Raw genomic sequence first — 15,264 nt, 5'->3', positions numbered from 1 at the left:
ATTTCGGTTCTTTCTGCCCTGGGTCCTAGTCATTTTTCACCTTCTTTATCCTAAACTTGGTCAGCCCCTTAAAGGCAGGAACCATGCTTTCGACATCTCCCACTTAACACAGAGGAGGTGTGAAAAAGCTTTTTCTTCAATGGAATTGAAGCCTCTGGTGGAGAGAGTGGGGTGGTGGTGGGCAGACTTTTCTGAAGAACAATGAGTCAGTCCACGTGTCCTTCTTTACCCTGCAGGCAGGACTTCTGTAACGGATGCCCCAATTAATGGCAAAACCTCAAACATCCTTCCAACTGCTGGCCCCAGCTGCCGCTCTTGGGCTAATTTTATTTATTTATTTGTAATTTATACCTAGCCTGCTTCCGAAAAGGATTTGAGGTGGCACTCTGGGCTAATAAAGCATTTAAATTGAGGCACTGCCTCGCTTTCAAAGTGCTGCCTTGATAGAAATATTTAGTGAGCAGCCTGGCCACAGGGCCGTAAAAGCTGGGACTGCCATTCTGTCTACCGCTCTCCTTCCAGGGAGATGGGTGTCTGGGGAAGCCATTTAACAAGCTTCCCAGTGACAGGGACTTTGAGGGAAGAGGCTGCCCGATCTCCCACCCTCAGCTTTTCTAGACTGTCATGGACTTTGCTGATGAGTGATAACTAGCCCCAAACGCACGCACAGGATGTAGTTGAATGCATTGTAGAAGTCTTAGGATGGGAGTGTGTGAAAGCTGAGTAGGCCCTTACACATCATGATACAGATGGGGAAACTGAGGCTCAGAAAGGAAAGGGACTGGCCCAAGGCACGACGGCCTTTTCCTAGCGGAGGCTCTTTGCCAGCCCCCACACTCAGCAAATTTTCTCAGGGGCTTCTTACAGCTATCATGGTCCAAGAATCCAACAGGAGGCAATTCTCTGAGTCTCAAGGATTTCGTGTAAAATATCTCAAGATGCTTAATTTGGCAGCTAAGGTCAATGTTTGGAAATCCTGTTAGCTACAATAAATCTGATCTTTCTTCATTTGCTGTTACTTACCTAGTTAGAAAGTTGTAAATTATAGTACACTTCCCTGCGTTCTCAAACAGAAGGGGTTCCAACCTGGATGCTTTTTGGCAAGTCAACCTTCTTGGTCAACATCAGTAACTGTCGTCTAGAATACACTGCTGTGTTTAGAAGCTGTTTCAATGTCTGTTTATCCCTATACTTAATGTCCCCAAGACAGTGGTGCTTTTTGAGTTACAATGTCCTTTTCAATAACTTTCCAGCCTCTACAACACTGGGAGCTTCTCTTACAAAGACTCTTTCTCCTAGACCCGCATGGTCCCGTAGAAATACAATGTGAGCTACAGGTGTAGTTTCAAATGTTCCTGTAGCCACATTAAAACTGTTCTTAAGAGGTAAAATTAATTCAATAACATATTTATATACCCCGATATTTAAAAATATGATTTCAACAAGGAATCAAAATAAGTGATTAAGGAGAAATTATACATTGTCTTTTCATGCTAAGTCTTGGTAATGCAGCATGTATTTTCACTTTGACCCATCTCTGTCACACTGCAAGTGCTCAATAGCCATTTGCAACCTGTGGCTGCCATACTGGACAGCACAGCTCTGGACTTCTAGTTCTAGCTGGCTAAGGTTTCACTTAGGATAGAAAAAAATCAGTCTTGAATTACTAAATTGCTTTCCTTGGCCCAGGGGGCATATTTAGCTCATGGACCTAAAGTGATTTCTCTTGGCTATTCATGGGGGTTTTTAGCTGCTTATGTCCTGGTTGTGAGCCGTGTTCCAAACTTCAGAGATTACCAGACAAGAGGTTTCCAGGAAAGTGAAGCATTACTGCAATTTTATGGGAAAGAATAATTTTCTAGTATCTATTGCCTTTAATAAGTACACACTTTTTTTTTTTACATAGTCTAAAGAGGTTTTCAAGAAACATACATGTGACCTCATATATACTGAGTCACTTAATACTGACGTTTAGAGGAACAGCATGGAATGAAATTAACCGGATGGACTCATCAACAACCAGGATCATTCACCTCGGCCCAGACGGACTCAAAATCCTGGGGTTATTTTGCTCTCTGAAGTAAGAGTACAGGCTGAAGTCACAGGCATCTGAGACCCCTGGGCGCTCTTATGAGACCCCCTTTAATGAACCTTGGCATTTCCCTCAGAGCTCCTCTCTCTGGCGCACCACGCCCATCAAGCTGGAATACAACTGGTACTGATAATTTTGCCCCTTCCATTAGACTGAAAGTATTTCAGAGACTGGAGAGAATGAGACTTCTTTCATTTCTACATCCTCAGACGCCAGCTTGGCGCACTGCAGATGCTAATAAATGTTTACTGAATTAGTTAATGAATTGATGAAATGGAAATGCTGCTGAAATGAAAATGCAATGGGAAAAATAGGTACAACGCTTTTCTCCAGGAGAAACACAGATGTTCTCTGTATACCTTGTTGTTCAGGTAACATGGGTCCCTAACAAATGACTGCCTCCCGTGTCCCCATGTAAAGTGAGGACACTGGGCTCTGTCAGCTCTATGAGTCTGTGAGCCTGTGGCATGTGGTGGCAATGCCCCCACAGTGCAAGAGTCTTGCTCAGGGTGATCATATAATTGATCATCCAAACGGGACCCTTTTGAGAATAAAAGGGGGGTGCTGTTAATAATTCCTCCAGGCTGACAGGTGTCAACAGGGACTGGCCCTGTGCAAACCGAGAGGAATGGTCTACCTGCTCCTATTTCATGGAACCTTCCAGAGTGAGCCCATCCCAGCAACGTGCTCTGTGTGCGATGCAAGTGACCTGCTCCATCAATCATCAATGAGCCCTTGGGCAGCCCAGTCTCACGGTGGATGTCAACCGCCCTCTTCTAGATTATAAGCTCCTCAGGGATTATGTCCCCTTCCTCCTCTCCATCTTTCTCCAATGAGAAAGATGGAGTGTTGACTCAGGACCAGGCACATAGTAGGATCCATAAAGACCCAGCGAATGGAGCACTGGCCTTCCAGTCTGCCTGTTCTCACCCACCAACAAATATTTAGGAAGTACTTAATTTGAAGCAGCCCTTGTTCTGGGCCCTGGGACAACAGCCATCATAGGAAGCACAGGGAATTCCCAGTTTGGTGGAGAAACCTGACTTGTACATAAAGGAGGGCTAGAATGATGGTGAGTCACAGCTGGGAGGGCTGGGCAGAGGGAGAAGCATACCCTACCTGAGATGGGTAAGGGAGTGACAGAGACATACACTGGCAGTCATTCTGTCCAGCATTCTCTCTCCCTTTTCTGGTAATAGCACCGTGACTTTCCTTTAGGAAAACACTCCTGTCTCGTCCTTTGCCCAGGTGTTATAACTGGCGCTGAGGGCCCCATGGCTCCCAGGATGGATGTGACACTCGAGCCTGGTCGTGAAAGTGACACATGCTCCTGGCTACAGGAGGAACATTTCAGGCATGGGCCATGAAAAGAGCCAATAATGCTGGTGTCGGCATTTCTACTGGAGCACTGAGGAAACAGAAGCCCTCCTGCTCCTGGGGAGACCAAAGCTGGCAGTAGAATGAGCCCAGAGATACTCCTGACTATCCTGTCACCACAGGGAGAAACTCCCTGACAATAAAGCCAAAATCAAAAAGCACAGTCCAGAGATGGGAAGACCTGATGGAATCAGTGGAGCGTCTGGCTCCAGCCATGCCGAAGCTGCCTGTTGACAGACTTCAGTTTCCTGAGCCAGTGTAGTCTCCTTCCATGCCTAAGCCAGTCCGCGCTGGATTCTGTCACAACTGAAAGACTCCTAATTGATAGAAGCTTCACAGAGAAGGTACTAAGGTCAGGCTGTGAATGAGTAGGAATCCATTAGGCAGAGAAAGAGGGAGGGTCTTCAATGGGGTGCAGGTGGGAGGTGGGGGTAGGAGGAGAAAAAGCATTGAGACACCCCGGCGTCGGGCCTCGGTGCCTGGTCTGCGTTACCTGTTTATCGTGTCCTACCCTGTGGGGACAGTTGTTGGCCGACACAGTGAGTGTTACTGTCTCATTCATGGCTGTGAAGGTGACCGTGATGGAGTCCTGTCCCAGCACCGTCAGCTTCATCTGTTCATTCACCTGCAGATGAAGAAACCAGGACTCAGCCGACCCCTGCTTCTATCATCTCCCCCACATAATATACACACATACACCCCCCTTCCGGACCCACCACAAAGCACAAAACCCCTCTTGGCTTGGGACTGAGGGAGGTGTAAAATTTTTCTGATTCTTATGTTGGAATTTAGCTTTCAGGGAGAAGACAGAAGAACTCGAGTCTCTCTTTGGGGGATTAGCAGAAAAAGTAACTAATGCCTTCTTATCCCTGCCCCTTCCCTTTCCAACCCAAGCTTGGAACCAACTGTGAAAGAGACACAGGAGTCTGGCAAGTGAGTCAGCTTTAGTTCTGGTAGAACTGGGTGGGGATGCAGGTTGGCTCAGAGGCCAACACTATCCCTGAATCAGACGGTGTGTCCGCCCAGACACCAGATCTGACTGTGAGCTTTGCTCTACAGCACACAGAGCGGCCTTGGGAAGCCAATGACATGGCAGGGGGAGGGGGTGCAGATAACGAAAGGGAACACAGCAGGGGCCAAGCCACACGTGCTCAGTCCCCTCCCCTACAGTCACCAAACATGTCACCATTCTTCCCCTGAGGAGGAGCCACAGGAAGTACATTCTCACCACTTCCAAAAGGGTGGGATTTTCTACGTAGTGGTCCCAGACAGGAACACAGGGAGTTGCCCTTACAGCAACTCACTCCTTACTGAGAACTCTGTGGACGAGGGGTGATTCCCAGTCCTGCCTTCTGTTAGCAGGCCACTGAGCCTCTCTGAAGAACAAATTCTTCCATATGAAATAGTTGAAAGGCTAATATTAGGTTCAGATGAGATAAAGATTATGGAAGTAAAGGCCCGTACCAAACATGAACAGGTATTGTCAGATGTGGCAGAGCAACTCACATGTAGGGCTCCTGGATGGTTCACATGTGCAGTTATGTCTGCACAGTTCGTACCCAAGGCCCAGGAGACTGAAGCCCTAGGCTGCTGCGTGCTGATGCTTCCTTCCGTCTTCAATGTCCCTGACCTACACACACCCCAGGACTCCTCTCAACCAAGAAAACACACTCCATTTTGCTCCTTCCGTTTCCTTCTCCTATTGCACTTGTTAGCCACAGGTCCACACTCAACTCCCTCATCACTGAGTCCCTACCTCACACTCTGCGGTCTGGATGCCAGTCCCCTCCAGTACCCCGAAAACATTGGATCCCTGGCTGTCTTCTTGCCAAGTCTTTTGACATCTTCAAAGCTGTTGATCACTCTCACTTAAGAGAAACCCTACCCTCTCCAATTCTACTTCTGGAGAGCTGCAGAATAGAGCCGTGGTTGAGAGCCCAAGCACTGCAGTTGGACAAGGTTCAAATCCTAGTGTTGTCACTTACCAGTTGGGCAATGTCAGGCAAGTTGGTTTCCTTCTCTGAGCCTGGGGACAATAATAGAATCTGTCTCCTAGGGAACTGAGCAGATTTCATGGATAAAACATGCTAAGGGCTTAGCATGGTGCAGCTGTTTTTATTATCCCTGCTCCCTGGGTGGTTTTTCTTCCTCTCCCCAATGCCCCAAATACAGATGTTCTACAAATTCAGTTACTGTTCATCTTAGGAATTCACGAGCCAACCTAGATATATATATCCATCATTTCCAATCTCTCACCCTAAGTGGGGATCCAACAGCCTGGAGAGATATGGCCATTGAACCCAATCAGCACACTAAAAACACTGATCTCTGACCTTTCCAGAAACTTTTCTGTTTCCACCCAGACACATACTCTATTGTGAAGTCACCTATAATTCCCTCCTCCTTTCATTTATCCCATGCATCCCATGGCTAAATGCCACTGAATTCCTTCATTGAAATGGCTCCTTTTAAAAATATTGCTTCTACTCTTAATAATTTAGGGTCTTGCTAGTAACCCCTAACTAGTCTTTCTACTAGCCTAGCCATTGATCTTTCCCTCTCCGTGAGACCTTCCACACAAATACTGGATTGAGCATGACAGCCCTCAGCTTAAAAACTAACCAGCTGGTTCTATTTCCAGTATAGCTGAATCAGATCCTAAGAGGTTTAAAACAAAAGAACAACAACAAAAAACACAACCCCACCTAAAGCTATGAAGAGTTTAAAAAGAATAAGCGGGTTTTGAAGACTCAAAACTCAAAGAAAAGGACCACCATGGGATGAGTTTCTGTTTTACAGGTTTAGCCTGCAGACAGGCCACAGTCATAGCCTAAACTCCACCATCTTTCTGGTTCAAAGAATCAAAGGACAGTACCCAGGGAAACTACAGTCATAGAAAAGCAAGGAAAGATTTCCAGAATGGATAGATCCGGAGAAATAGAGCCCTAAATTCTATGAATAAACCGTCCACATCTCTAGCTGATCTCTGAACTATGTATAAGCAAAGCAGACTCAAGATAGCTTATAGCTAGGGAAATACAAAAGCTAAACTGAGATTTGAGATTTGTTGCCCACTGCGGGTGAGAAAAGTTTGTGGTGTGAGGCTAACCAAGTTCCTTGCCTGTTAAAACAAAAATATCAACACTCCTCAGAGAAATACATCAGAATTCAGATATTCCACAACATGACGTTCACAATGTCAGCAATCCAAAAATTACTCAATATGTAAAGAACCAGTGAAATCCGAGCCATTCTCAAGGCAACAATCAATGGAGGCCAATCCTATCTGATATGACCAATGTATTGAAATTATTAAACAAAGACTTTAAAGCAGCTAATTTAATTCTATTCAATGAGGTAAAGGAAAAGACTTATACTGAATGAAAATATAGGAAATACCAGAAAAACAGAAAATATGGAAAAGAACTAAATAGAAATTCTAGAACTGAAAATGTTATTTGAAATTTAAAAATTTCACAGGATTCATGTAAAAGCAGAATGGAAATGATAGGATAAAATCAATGAACTTATAGATACATCCATAGAAATGATCCAATCTGAAAAGAGAAAAATTTTAAACAACAAAAAATAACAGAGCCTCAGGGATCTTTAGGACAATCTTAAAAGGTCTAAAACACATGTAATTTGTAACCTCAGAAGAAAAGGAGAGGGATTGAAGTACACATTTTTTCTAATGGCAGGAAACTTTCTGAATTTGGGGAAGGCATGCATTTACATATTCAAGCTCAGTAAATCCCAAACAGAATAAATAGGAAGACAACAACAACTAGACACATCATATTCAAAGTTATAAAATCAAAGAAAAGACAAACATCTTGAAAGCAGCAAGAGAAAATGAACAGTGATCATAAACTTTTAATCATAAACTATGGAGGTCACAGTGAAACAACATCGTTAAATGCTGGAAGAAAAGAAAAAAACCAGTCAACCCAGAATTCCAATTCCAGCAAAAACATCCTTTAATAAAAACATTCTTTTTTTCACATGAAAGAAAACAGATAATTTGTTGCCTGAAGATTTTCACTTTAAGAAACACTAAAAGAAGTTCTTTGGGCTGAGGAGAAATGATACCAAAGGAAAACGGATTTTCAGGGAGGAATGAATACCTGAAAACGCTAAATATCTGGGTAAAAATGAACTGGCCACTGCAGCCTCCAAGACAGCATGCACATACCTCAGCCTGACATCCAACACCTCTCACCTCCATCCCACAACATGTGCCCTGTTGCTCCATTTCTTTCACAAGAGACACTTGTGAACTTTGAACAATTCCACACTGAGTCTCGACCCCAGTCTTTACAGATGCTACTTCCTCTACCCAAAATGTTCCGCCTTCCTTCTTCTCTCTATGTGAATTATACGCATATATACTCATGTTACAAGGGCCACCCTGTCTTCCAGGCCACCCGACTGCACCAGGCCCTGTTGTGCATTTCTGTATGCAGCTCCAAAAAAGAGAACAAGGAACTGAAATACATCGCTAAAACACTTTAGTGATGTCAAAGCACCTTCCCCTCCATTATTTCACTTAGATCTCACAAAAGCAGCGTGAGACAAGAGAACAAGTCTGGTGACCCACTTTGTATAGGTGAGACAACCAAGGCTTAGAGAAACTGAGAGATTTTCACAAAGCTGCACAGCCAGAGTCTGGAAAAATTGGCACAGTTAGTACTTGGCTCCTCAGACTCTCATTCCAGTTGTCTATCCACTTGACCACACTGACACATAACACATGGTGCCTGCCTGAAACCAATTTATAGTCTTCTTGCATTATAAACTTTTCTTAAAGCTACAAAAAGTTAAATATTAAGGCAACAACTCAATACACCCCTCGATTGAGGACCTTGGATCTGGACAAGCATCAGATATACTTGGGAAAACTTCAAAAATCCAGAACTCATAACAGACCAACTGAATGAGAATCTCTCTGGGGCTGTGCCTAGGGATCTACAGTTTTTTAAAGCCCCATAGGTGATTCTAATGTGCAACGAGAGCTGAGAACATCTTCATTGCACGACAAATCATCAAATGACTAATCCAGGCTGTGGACACTGTGAGGAGAGAGAAATGGTGTGGGCTGAAGTGCCACAAAGAAGGAGAAGTCTGAGCAGAGGTTTGAAGGAGGAAAAATTTGGATTGGCCAAGAGAGGGGAGTAGGAAGGTTGGGAAGTGTTCAAGGATTGAATATTTCTGGGCAGAACGTCACTGATCTAAGGGAATCAGGATATCAGGATGAGAATGCAGTGGCCAATATACAGGAACAACAAGGAGGGCATAAAACAGGAGGTGGGGGTAGGGTGCTTGAGCCCCAACATGCACCCCAAGAGTGCTTCTGTCCATAATCCCGAACGTGGGGCTCTTAATCTCATGCCACTTTGGGTGGAGTCTATGTTCTTTGATCTTTCTCTGAACCCCAACCAGATGAGCTTGTCCCTCTTTCACAGCCCTTATCCTTCTCTACCATGTGTTATTAGCCCCCACCCAGACTTTTGAGTTCCTCAAGGGGTTTTGTTTATTTTTTTATCCCTTAGATGGGTGATTCTCAATCAGGGGCAATTTTGCCCCAAGAGGACACTTGGCAATGTCTGGAGATATATTTTGGTTGCCACACCTGGGGGAGGGGCTGTATTATTGGCCTCTAGTGGGATGCTGCTAAATTATTGGCCTCTAATGGGATGGTGATAATTATAACGAAGAATTATCCATCCCCAAATGTCAGTAGTGCTAAGGATGAGAAACTCAGGCTTAAAGTGACAAGCACACTTAATTGCTTTATTAAAAATTAAATTTATTAAGTTATTATTTAACATTAATTTAACATTAAATGATAAATTAATAAATCTTTGATGAATGGCTGTCTGAATGACCCAATGAACGGAAAAAGGGTTTGTGTACATAAGCCACCTTTGACTCCCAGAGTTTTTCACTTTGCAGATAGTAAAGTTATAAAAACAAATACTGCAGCAACCAACATAGAATTGCTAACTTTTCTTATTGCGATATGTAGGCATTAAAAATAAAACTATCAATTACTATTATGGTTACTTCCTAAAATAAAAGACATTTAACCTATCAAAATGTAATAATATTAATAATAAAATAACCTAGGAAAGATATTACCAAGAAAGGTCAGTGTAGCAGCCAACAGTTGCTGTAGGCTGGTGAAAAGTTCACTTCAGCCAGCCCTAGACCACTGCCCACCAACTTGGGAACCTCTGAATGAGATTACAAGCTCCTGGAGGGTGGACTCCTGTCTTACAGGTGGCTCTCTGGCTCTTAATGCTGAGCATCCCAGGAAGGCTGCCCCACCAGTGCTGCCCACCCTACCTTATATTCCAGGGAGAGCAAAGTCTCCGTCTTGGAAGTCCAGCTCCACTTGTGGACTACGTAGCCCTGGTAGTCATTGGTGGTCCCACCTTCCTCATTCAAGATCAAGACAAACGGGCAACTAGGAGAGATACAGCGGTGAGGAGCTGCCACCAGGCCCCTGAAGGAAGCCCTCATCACTATAGGCTGTAGGCAGGCAGGGCTCTGAGACTCTGCCCCAACTGGAGGAAGCATGGGGTCCTGCAGGTAGCCTCACTTCCCCCACCTAGTACAGTCTGAGGCCCTTTCACACCTGTTAATAATATTTGGAGAAACTGTTGGGAAGGGAAGGACTGAGGGAGATGATGGAGGCTTAGGTCAAATCCAAGGAGGATAGTGTGGAATGTGTGCCCTGTTGCTCAGGAGACTGAGTATACAAGATCGCAGGAACCAAAATGGGAATCACATCTATAATATGAAAGTAAGTCATTTCTTCCAAGAATAGCTCCTTATAAAAGGCCAGACAAAATCAACTTTTGGCTGGCAAAAATATGTGCTTCTCTTAAAACATCCCCACAGAAGTGGTGCCCATGGCCTCTCGTTTACTCTCTCCTGGTATGAAACACCTCTCCACTAAGGAATTCTTCTATGAAAATAGTCAACAATCAAGATCTTAGTGCTGTGGGGACACAAGTGGAGTAGGACTTAGAGTTGCCATTCTCATTAGCTATAACATAGATCCAGCAAGGACAGGCCTCAAAGTACCTACATTCCAGCACCTCCGAGCTCCTGGAGGGCAGGACTCCTGTCTTACTGTCTCACTACCTTCCTAGACCTCGGGATACTGTCCCGCCTCTCCTTTTCCCAGGGACTCCTACTTGCCACCTCTGTACCCCCCTTTGCCACCAGGCCTCTGGAGGAAGCTCAGAGATACTTCCATGGGGCCAGAATTTCCCCAACCCACTCACCAGGCTTTTAGGTTGTAGTGAACACAGCCCTGGCCTTCAGCATTGAACAGGGCCAGGAAGGAGAAGTTGGGTGTGTCATTAAAGAGGCAGGTGATGGTTCTCCCTCTGCAGCACGTGGGAATCTGACACACGGCAATGTTTCCAGAAGGATAGCTGGCAGATATGGTTAAGTAGAACTAACAAAAAAAACAAAAACTCTCCAGGTTCTGCTCTCAGGTGCCCCATGAACAGCAAGTCTATAAGTCAAAGTGTTGGCTAAATGGTACACCATTCCCAGTCTTCAAAGACCCTCCCTACACTTTGCATAAGTAACAACTAAATGACGTGACACCAACAATGCCTCCAGCACTTCCCTGTACCTTCTGTCTATTCCTCACAACCCCATGGTAGGTATTATTACCTCCATCTCACAGATGAATGGGATTTCCCTGCATCTGAAGGGTTTCCTGGGATGCATTACTTTCCTTGCTAAAACAAGGAAAGTCCTGGGCAAACAAGGATGAGTTGCTCACCCAACAGATGAGGAGTCCAAGGTACAGAAAAATTATTTGCTTCACATCACACCACAAGGAAGAGGCAGAGCCAGTATCCCAACTCTGAGGCCAGAGATATTTCTAATGCTGTCAGGTTGCCACCCCTTCTGACCAATCTAGGAAAGTAGTCAATGTCACCCTGTTTGTTTCCTACTAAGGAGGCACCAAGAAGCACTGGTCTCAATTAAGGGTGATATGGTTTGGGCAGCTATCATTCTGTTTGCAGGAATTTCAGAAGTGTCCCAGACAAAAGAATTTCAGTGGTTGGCACTAGGGTCCACCCTGTTAATCCTTTCCCACCAACTGATAAAAAGTACATTAACATAAATTATAAAAAGTAACCAAAAAGAAATGCTAAAAGGAGTCCTTCAGGCTGAAATGTAAGGACACTTGACAATAACTCAAAGACATGCAAAGGAAAAAGAACACCTGTAAAGGAACTATGTAAGTAAGTATAAAAGCCAGTATTATAGTATTTTTGGTTTATAATTCCTTCTTTTCCCTGCATGATTTAAAAAGACAAATGCATAAAATAATAATTGTAAATCTACATTAATGACATAAATGTATATATAAAGATATAATTTCTGATAACATAGAAGAGGAGGAATGGAGCTGTATAGAAGCAGAGTTTTGTGTACTGTTAAGGCTAAGTTAGTATTAATTCAAACTAGTTTGTTGTCAATTGTAATCCTCAAGTGTATTAGTTTCTTTGGGCTGCTGTAACTAAGTCCCATAGACTGGGTCACTTGAACCGCAGAAATTTAATCTTTCACAGTTCTGGAGCCTAGAAGTCTGGAATCAAGGTGTTGATAGGGCTATGCTTTTGGAGGCTCTGAGGAAAAATCCTTCCTTGACTCTTCCTAGTTTCTAGTGATTGTCAGGAATCTTTGGAATTCCTTGGTTTACAGATGCATCACTCTGATCTCTATCTCAGTCATCACATGGCCTTAATGCCTCTGTTTTCTCTTATTATAAGGACACCAGTCATTGGATTAGGGCCCACACTAACCTAATATGACTGTATGTTAACTTAATAATTATATCTGCAAATAACCTATTTCTAAATATCGTCACAAACTTGTGAGGTTTCAGGTGAGCAAAAAATTTTGACAGACACTACACAGCCCACTATACCAGGGTAACCACTAAGAAAATAACTTTAAAATAAGGAGAAAAGGAAATGAGAAGGGAATCAAAATGGCATGCTACCAAAAAGAAAAAAAGTCAATTAAACACAAAGAAGGCAGTAATGGAGACACTGAGAAACAAAAAGATATAAGACATAGAAAACAAAGAGCAAAATGGCAGGATTAAGTCCTTCCATATCAGCAATTACTTTAAATATAAATGGATTAAACTCTGCAAACAAAGACAGAGATTGACAGAATGGATTTTTAAAAAAATAACATAATCCACCTATATGCTGTCTACAAGAGACTCACTTTAGACCCAAAGAAACAACTAGGTTGATATTGAAATAATGGAAAAGGGTGTTCCATGCAAATAGAAACCAAAGAGAGCAGAGTTCGCTATATTGATATCAGACAAAACAGAGTTTAAATAAAAAATTTTTTATAGGAGACAAAGGGCATTGTGTATTGAGAAAAGGGTCATGCCTCAAGAAGATATAACAAGTGTAGACATATACACAGACTTAACAACAGAGCCTCAAGATACATAAAGCAAAAATGGATAGAATTAAAAGAATAAATACTTCCACAATAAAAGTTGAAGATTTCACTACTTCATTTTCAATAATGGATAGAACAATTAGACAGAAAAACAATAAAGAGATAAAAGGCTTGAACAATATTATAAATTAACTAGACCTAACAGGCAGACACAGAATACCCTACCCAACAACAGCAGAATATACATTCTTCTCAAGTTCACAGGGATCATTCTTTGGTTTAAACAATATGTTAGGCCACAAAACATATCTTAATAAATTTTAAAAGATTATAACCAGAGAGTATATTTCAACAGAACAAAATTAGAAATCACTGGCAGAGGAAAACCGGAAAATTCACAAACAGATGGAAATTAAACAACACACTCAACCAATGGATAAAAAAGAAATCACAAGGAAAACTGAAAAAAAAAAAAAACTTGAGATAAATGAAAACAAAAATACAGCATACCAAAACTTATGGGATAAAGTGAAAGCGATGCTCAAAAAGAAATTTATAGCTATAAATAATGATATTAAAGGCAAAGAAAGATCTCAAATCAATAACCCAAACTTCCACCTAATGAACTATAAAAAAGAAGAGGAAATTAAAGCTAAAGATAGCAGAAGGAAGGAAATAATAAAGATTAGAGCAGAGAAAAATAAAATATAGAAGAGAAAAACAAGTGAGAACCAACAAAACCAAAAATTGGTTCTTTGAAAAGATCAACAGAATTGACAAAACTCTAACTAGAATGACTGAGAAAAAAGGAACACTCAAATTCCTGAAATTATAAATGCAAGTGGAGACACTACTAATGACCTAACAGAAATTGTTCATAATTATATGAACAATTGTACATCTATAAGTTAGATAACCTAGTTGAAAAGGACCAATTCCTAGAAACATGCAAAGTTGCAGGATACAAGATCAACACAAAATCAACACAAGTTGCAGGATACAAGATCAATCAGTTGTCCCTCATGAACACAGGATGTCTTTCCATTCATTTTAGTCTTCTTTAATTTATTTCAACAATATTTTATAGTTTTCAGTGAACAAGTCTTATACCTTTCTGGTTAAATTTATTCCCAAGTATTCTATCCTTTTTGATGCTATTATAAATAGTATCATTTTCTTTTGTTCATTATTTTTTATTGTTGTTGCACATACAGCATTTCAGATAATTTGTTGCTAGAATTCATGGATTAGAAGAATTAATATTGTTAATGTCAATATTCTCTATCATGATCTACAGATTCAATGCAATCGCTATCAAAATCCCATCAATCTTTTGTGCATAAATAGAAAACTTGATCCTAAAATTCATATAGAATTGCAAGGGACCCTAAATAACCAAAATAACCTTGAAAACAGAACAAAGTTAAAGGACTCACACTTCCTGATTTCAACACTTACTACAAAGCTACAATAATTCAAACAGTGTGGTAATGACATAATAATATAGTTGGACAATTAAGTTCATGAACTCATCCTATTAGAAAAAGTGCTACAGACCTCATTGCTGAATGTGACTATCTATGGTCACCTTTGTAGTACTCCCCTTAGGAAGTCAGTGCCTAGTCCACCCTTAAAAGCAATTTTGGAACTCTCTTTTGGAATGGCCATCAGAGCTATTGTTATATTACCCTTGATGTCCTGAATGTCATCAAACTATCTTCTTTTCAATATTTCCTTTATCTTCGGGTAAAGAAAGACATCATTGGGTCCAGATTAGGTGGGTAGGGAAGGTGTTCCAATACAGTTATTTGTTTACTGGCTATAAACTCCCTCACACACAGTGCTGTGTGAACTGGTGATGCAAGAGCTGTGAATTGTTGGCGAAAAGTTCAGGTCATCAAACTTTTTCACGCAGTCTTTTCAGCACTTCCAAATAGCAAATTTGGTTAACTACTTGTCCAGTTGGTGCAAATTCATAATGAATAATCCCTCTAATATCAAAAAAGTTTAGCAACATTGTTGCAAAAGTTCGCAAACTTAATTGTCACACCTGGTAGACATAGAAATCACTGGAATAGAACTGAGAGTCCAAAAATAAACTGAAACATTGATAGTCAATTGACTTTCAACAAGGGCACCAAGACCATTCAAATGGGGAAAAGAATAGTCTCTTCAACAAATAGTTCTGGGACGATTGGTTATCACATGCAAAAGAATGGAGTTGAAACTTGATCTCACACAATATGCGAAAAATCAACTCAAAATGGATCAAAAACCTAAATGTAAGAGTTATAACAATAAAAACTTTTAGAAGAAAACAAAGGAATAAGCAA

General features: G+C 41.8%; 1 protein-coding gene across 1 annotated transcript in view; it reads right to left on the bottom strand.

Moving 5' to 3' along the window:
• Window positions 1-15,264, bottom strand: part of LG10H3orf20 (linkage group 10 C3orf20 homolog) — a 96,799-nt gene that overhangs the window by 62,740 nt on the left and 18,795 nt on the right. Inside the window, exons 6-8 of the mRNA XM_074314087.1 lie at window positions 10,765-10,917; window positions 9,818-9,938; window positions 3,963-4,094 (exon numbers count right to left, since the gene is read on the bottom strand). Of these exons, the coding sequence (XP_074170188.1) occupies window positions 3,963-4,094; window positions 9,818-9,938; window positions 10,765-10,917 (406 nt within the window). The remainder of the gene's footprint in view (window positions 1-3,962; window positions 4,095-9,817; window positions 9,939-10,764; window positions 10,918-15,264) is intronic.

Source organism: Rhinolophus sinicus, linkage group LG10 (assembly GCF_036562045.2).
Source record: "Rhinolophus sinicus isolate RSC01 linkage group LG10, ASM3656204v1, whole genome shotgun sequence".
NCBI classification, from domain to species: Eukaryota; Metazoa; Chordata; class Mammalia; order Chiroptera; family Rhinolophidae; genus Rhinolophus; species Rhinolophus sinicus.
This window is presented reverse-complemented; position numbering and strand designations above follow the sequence as displayed.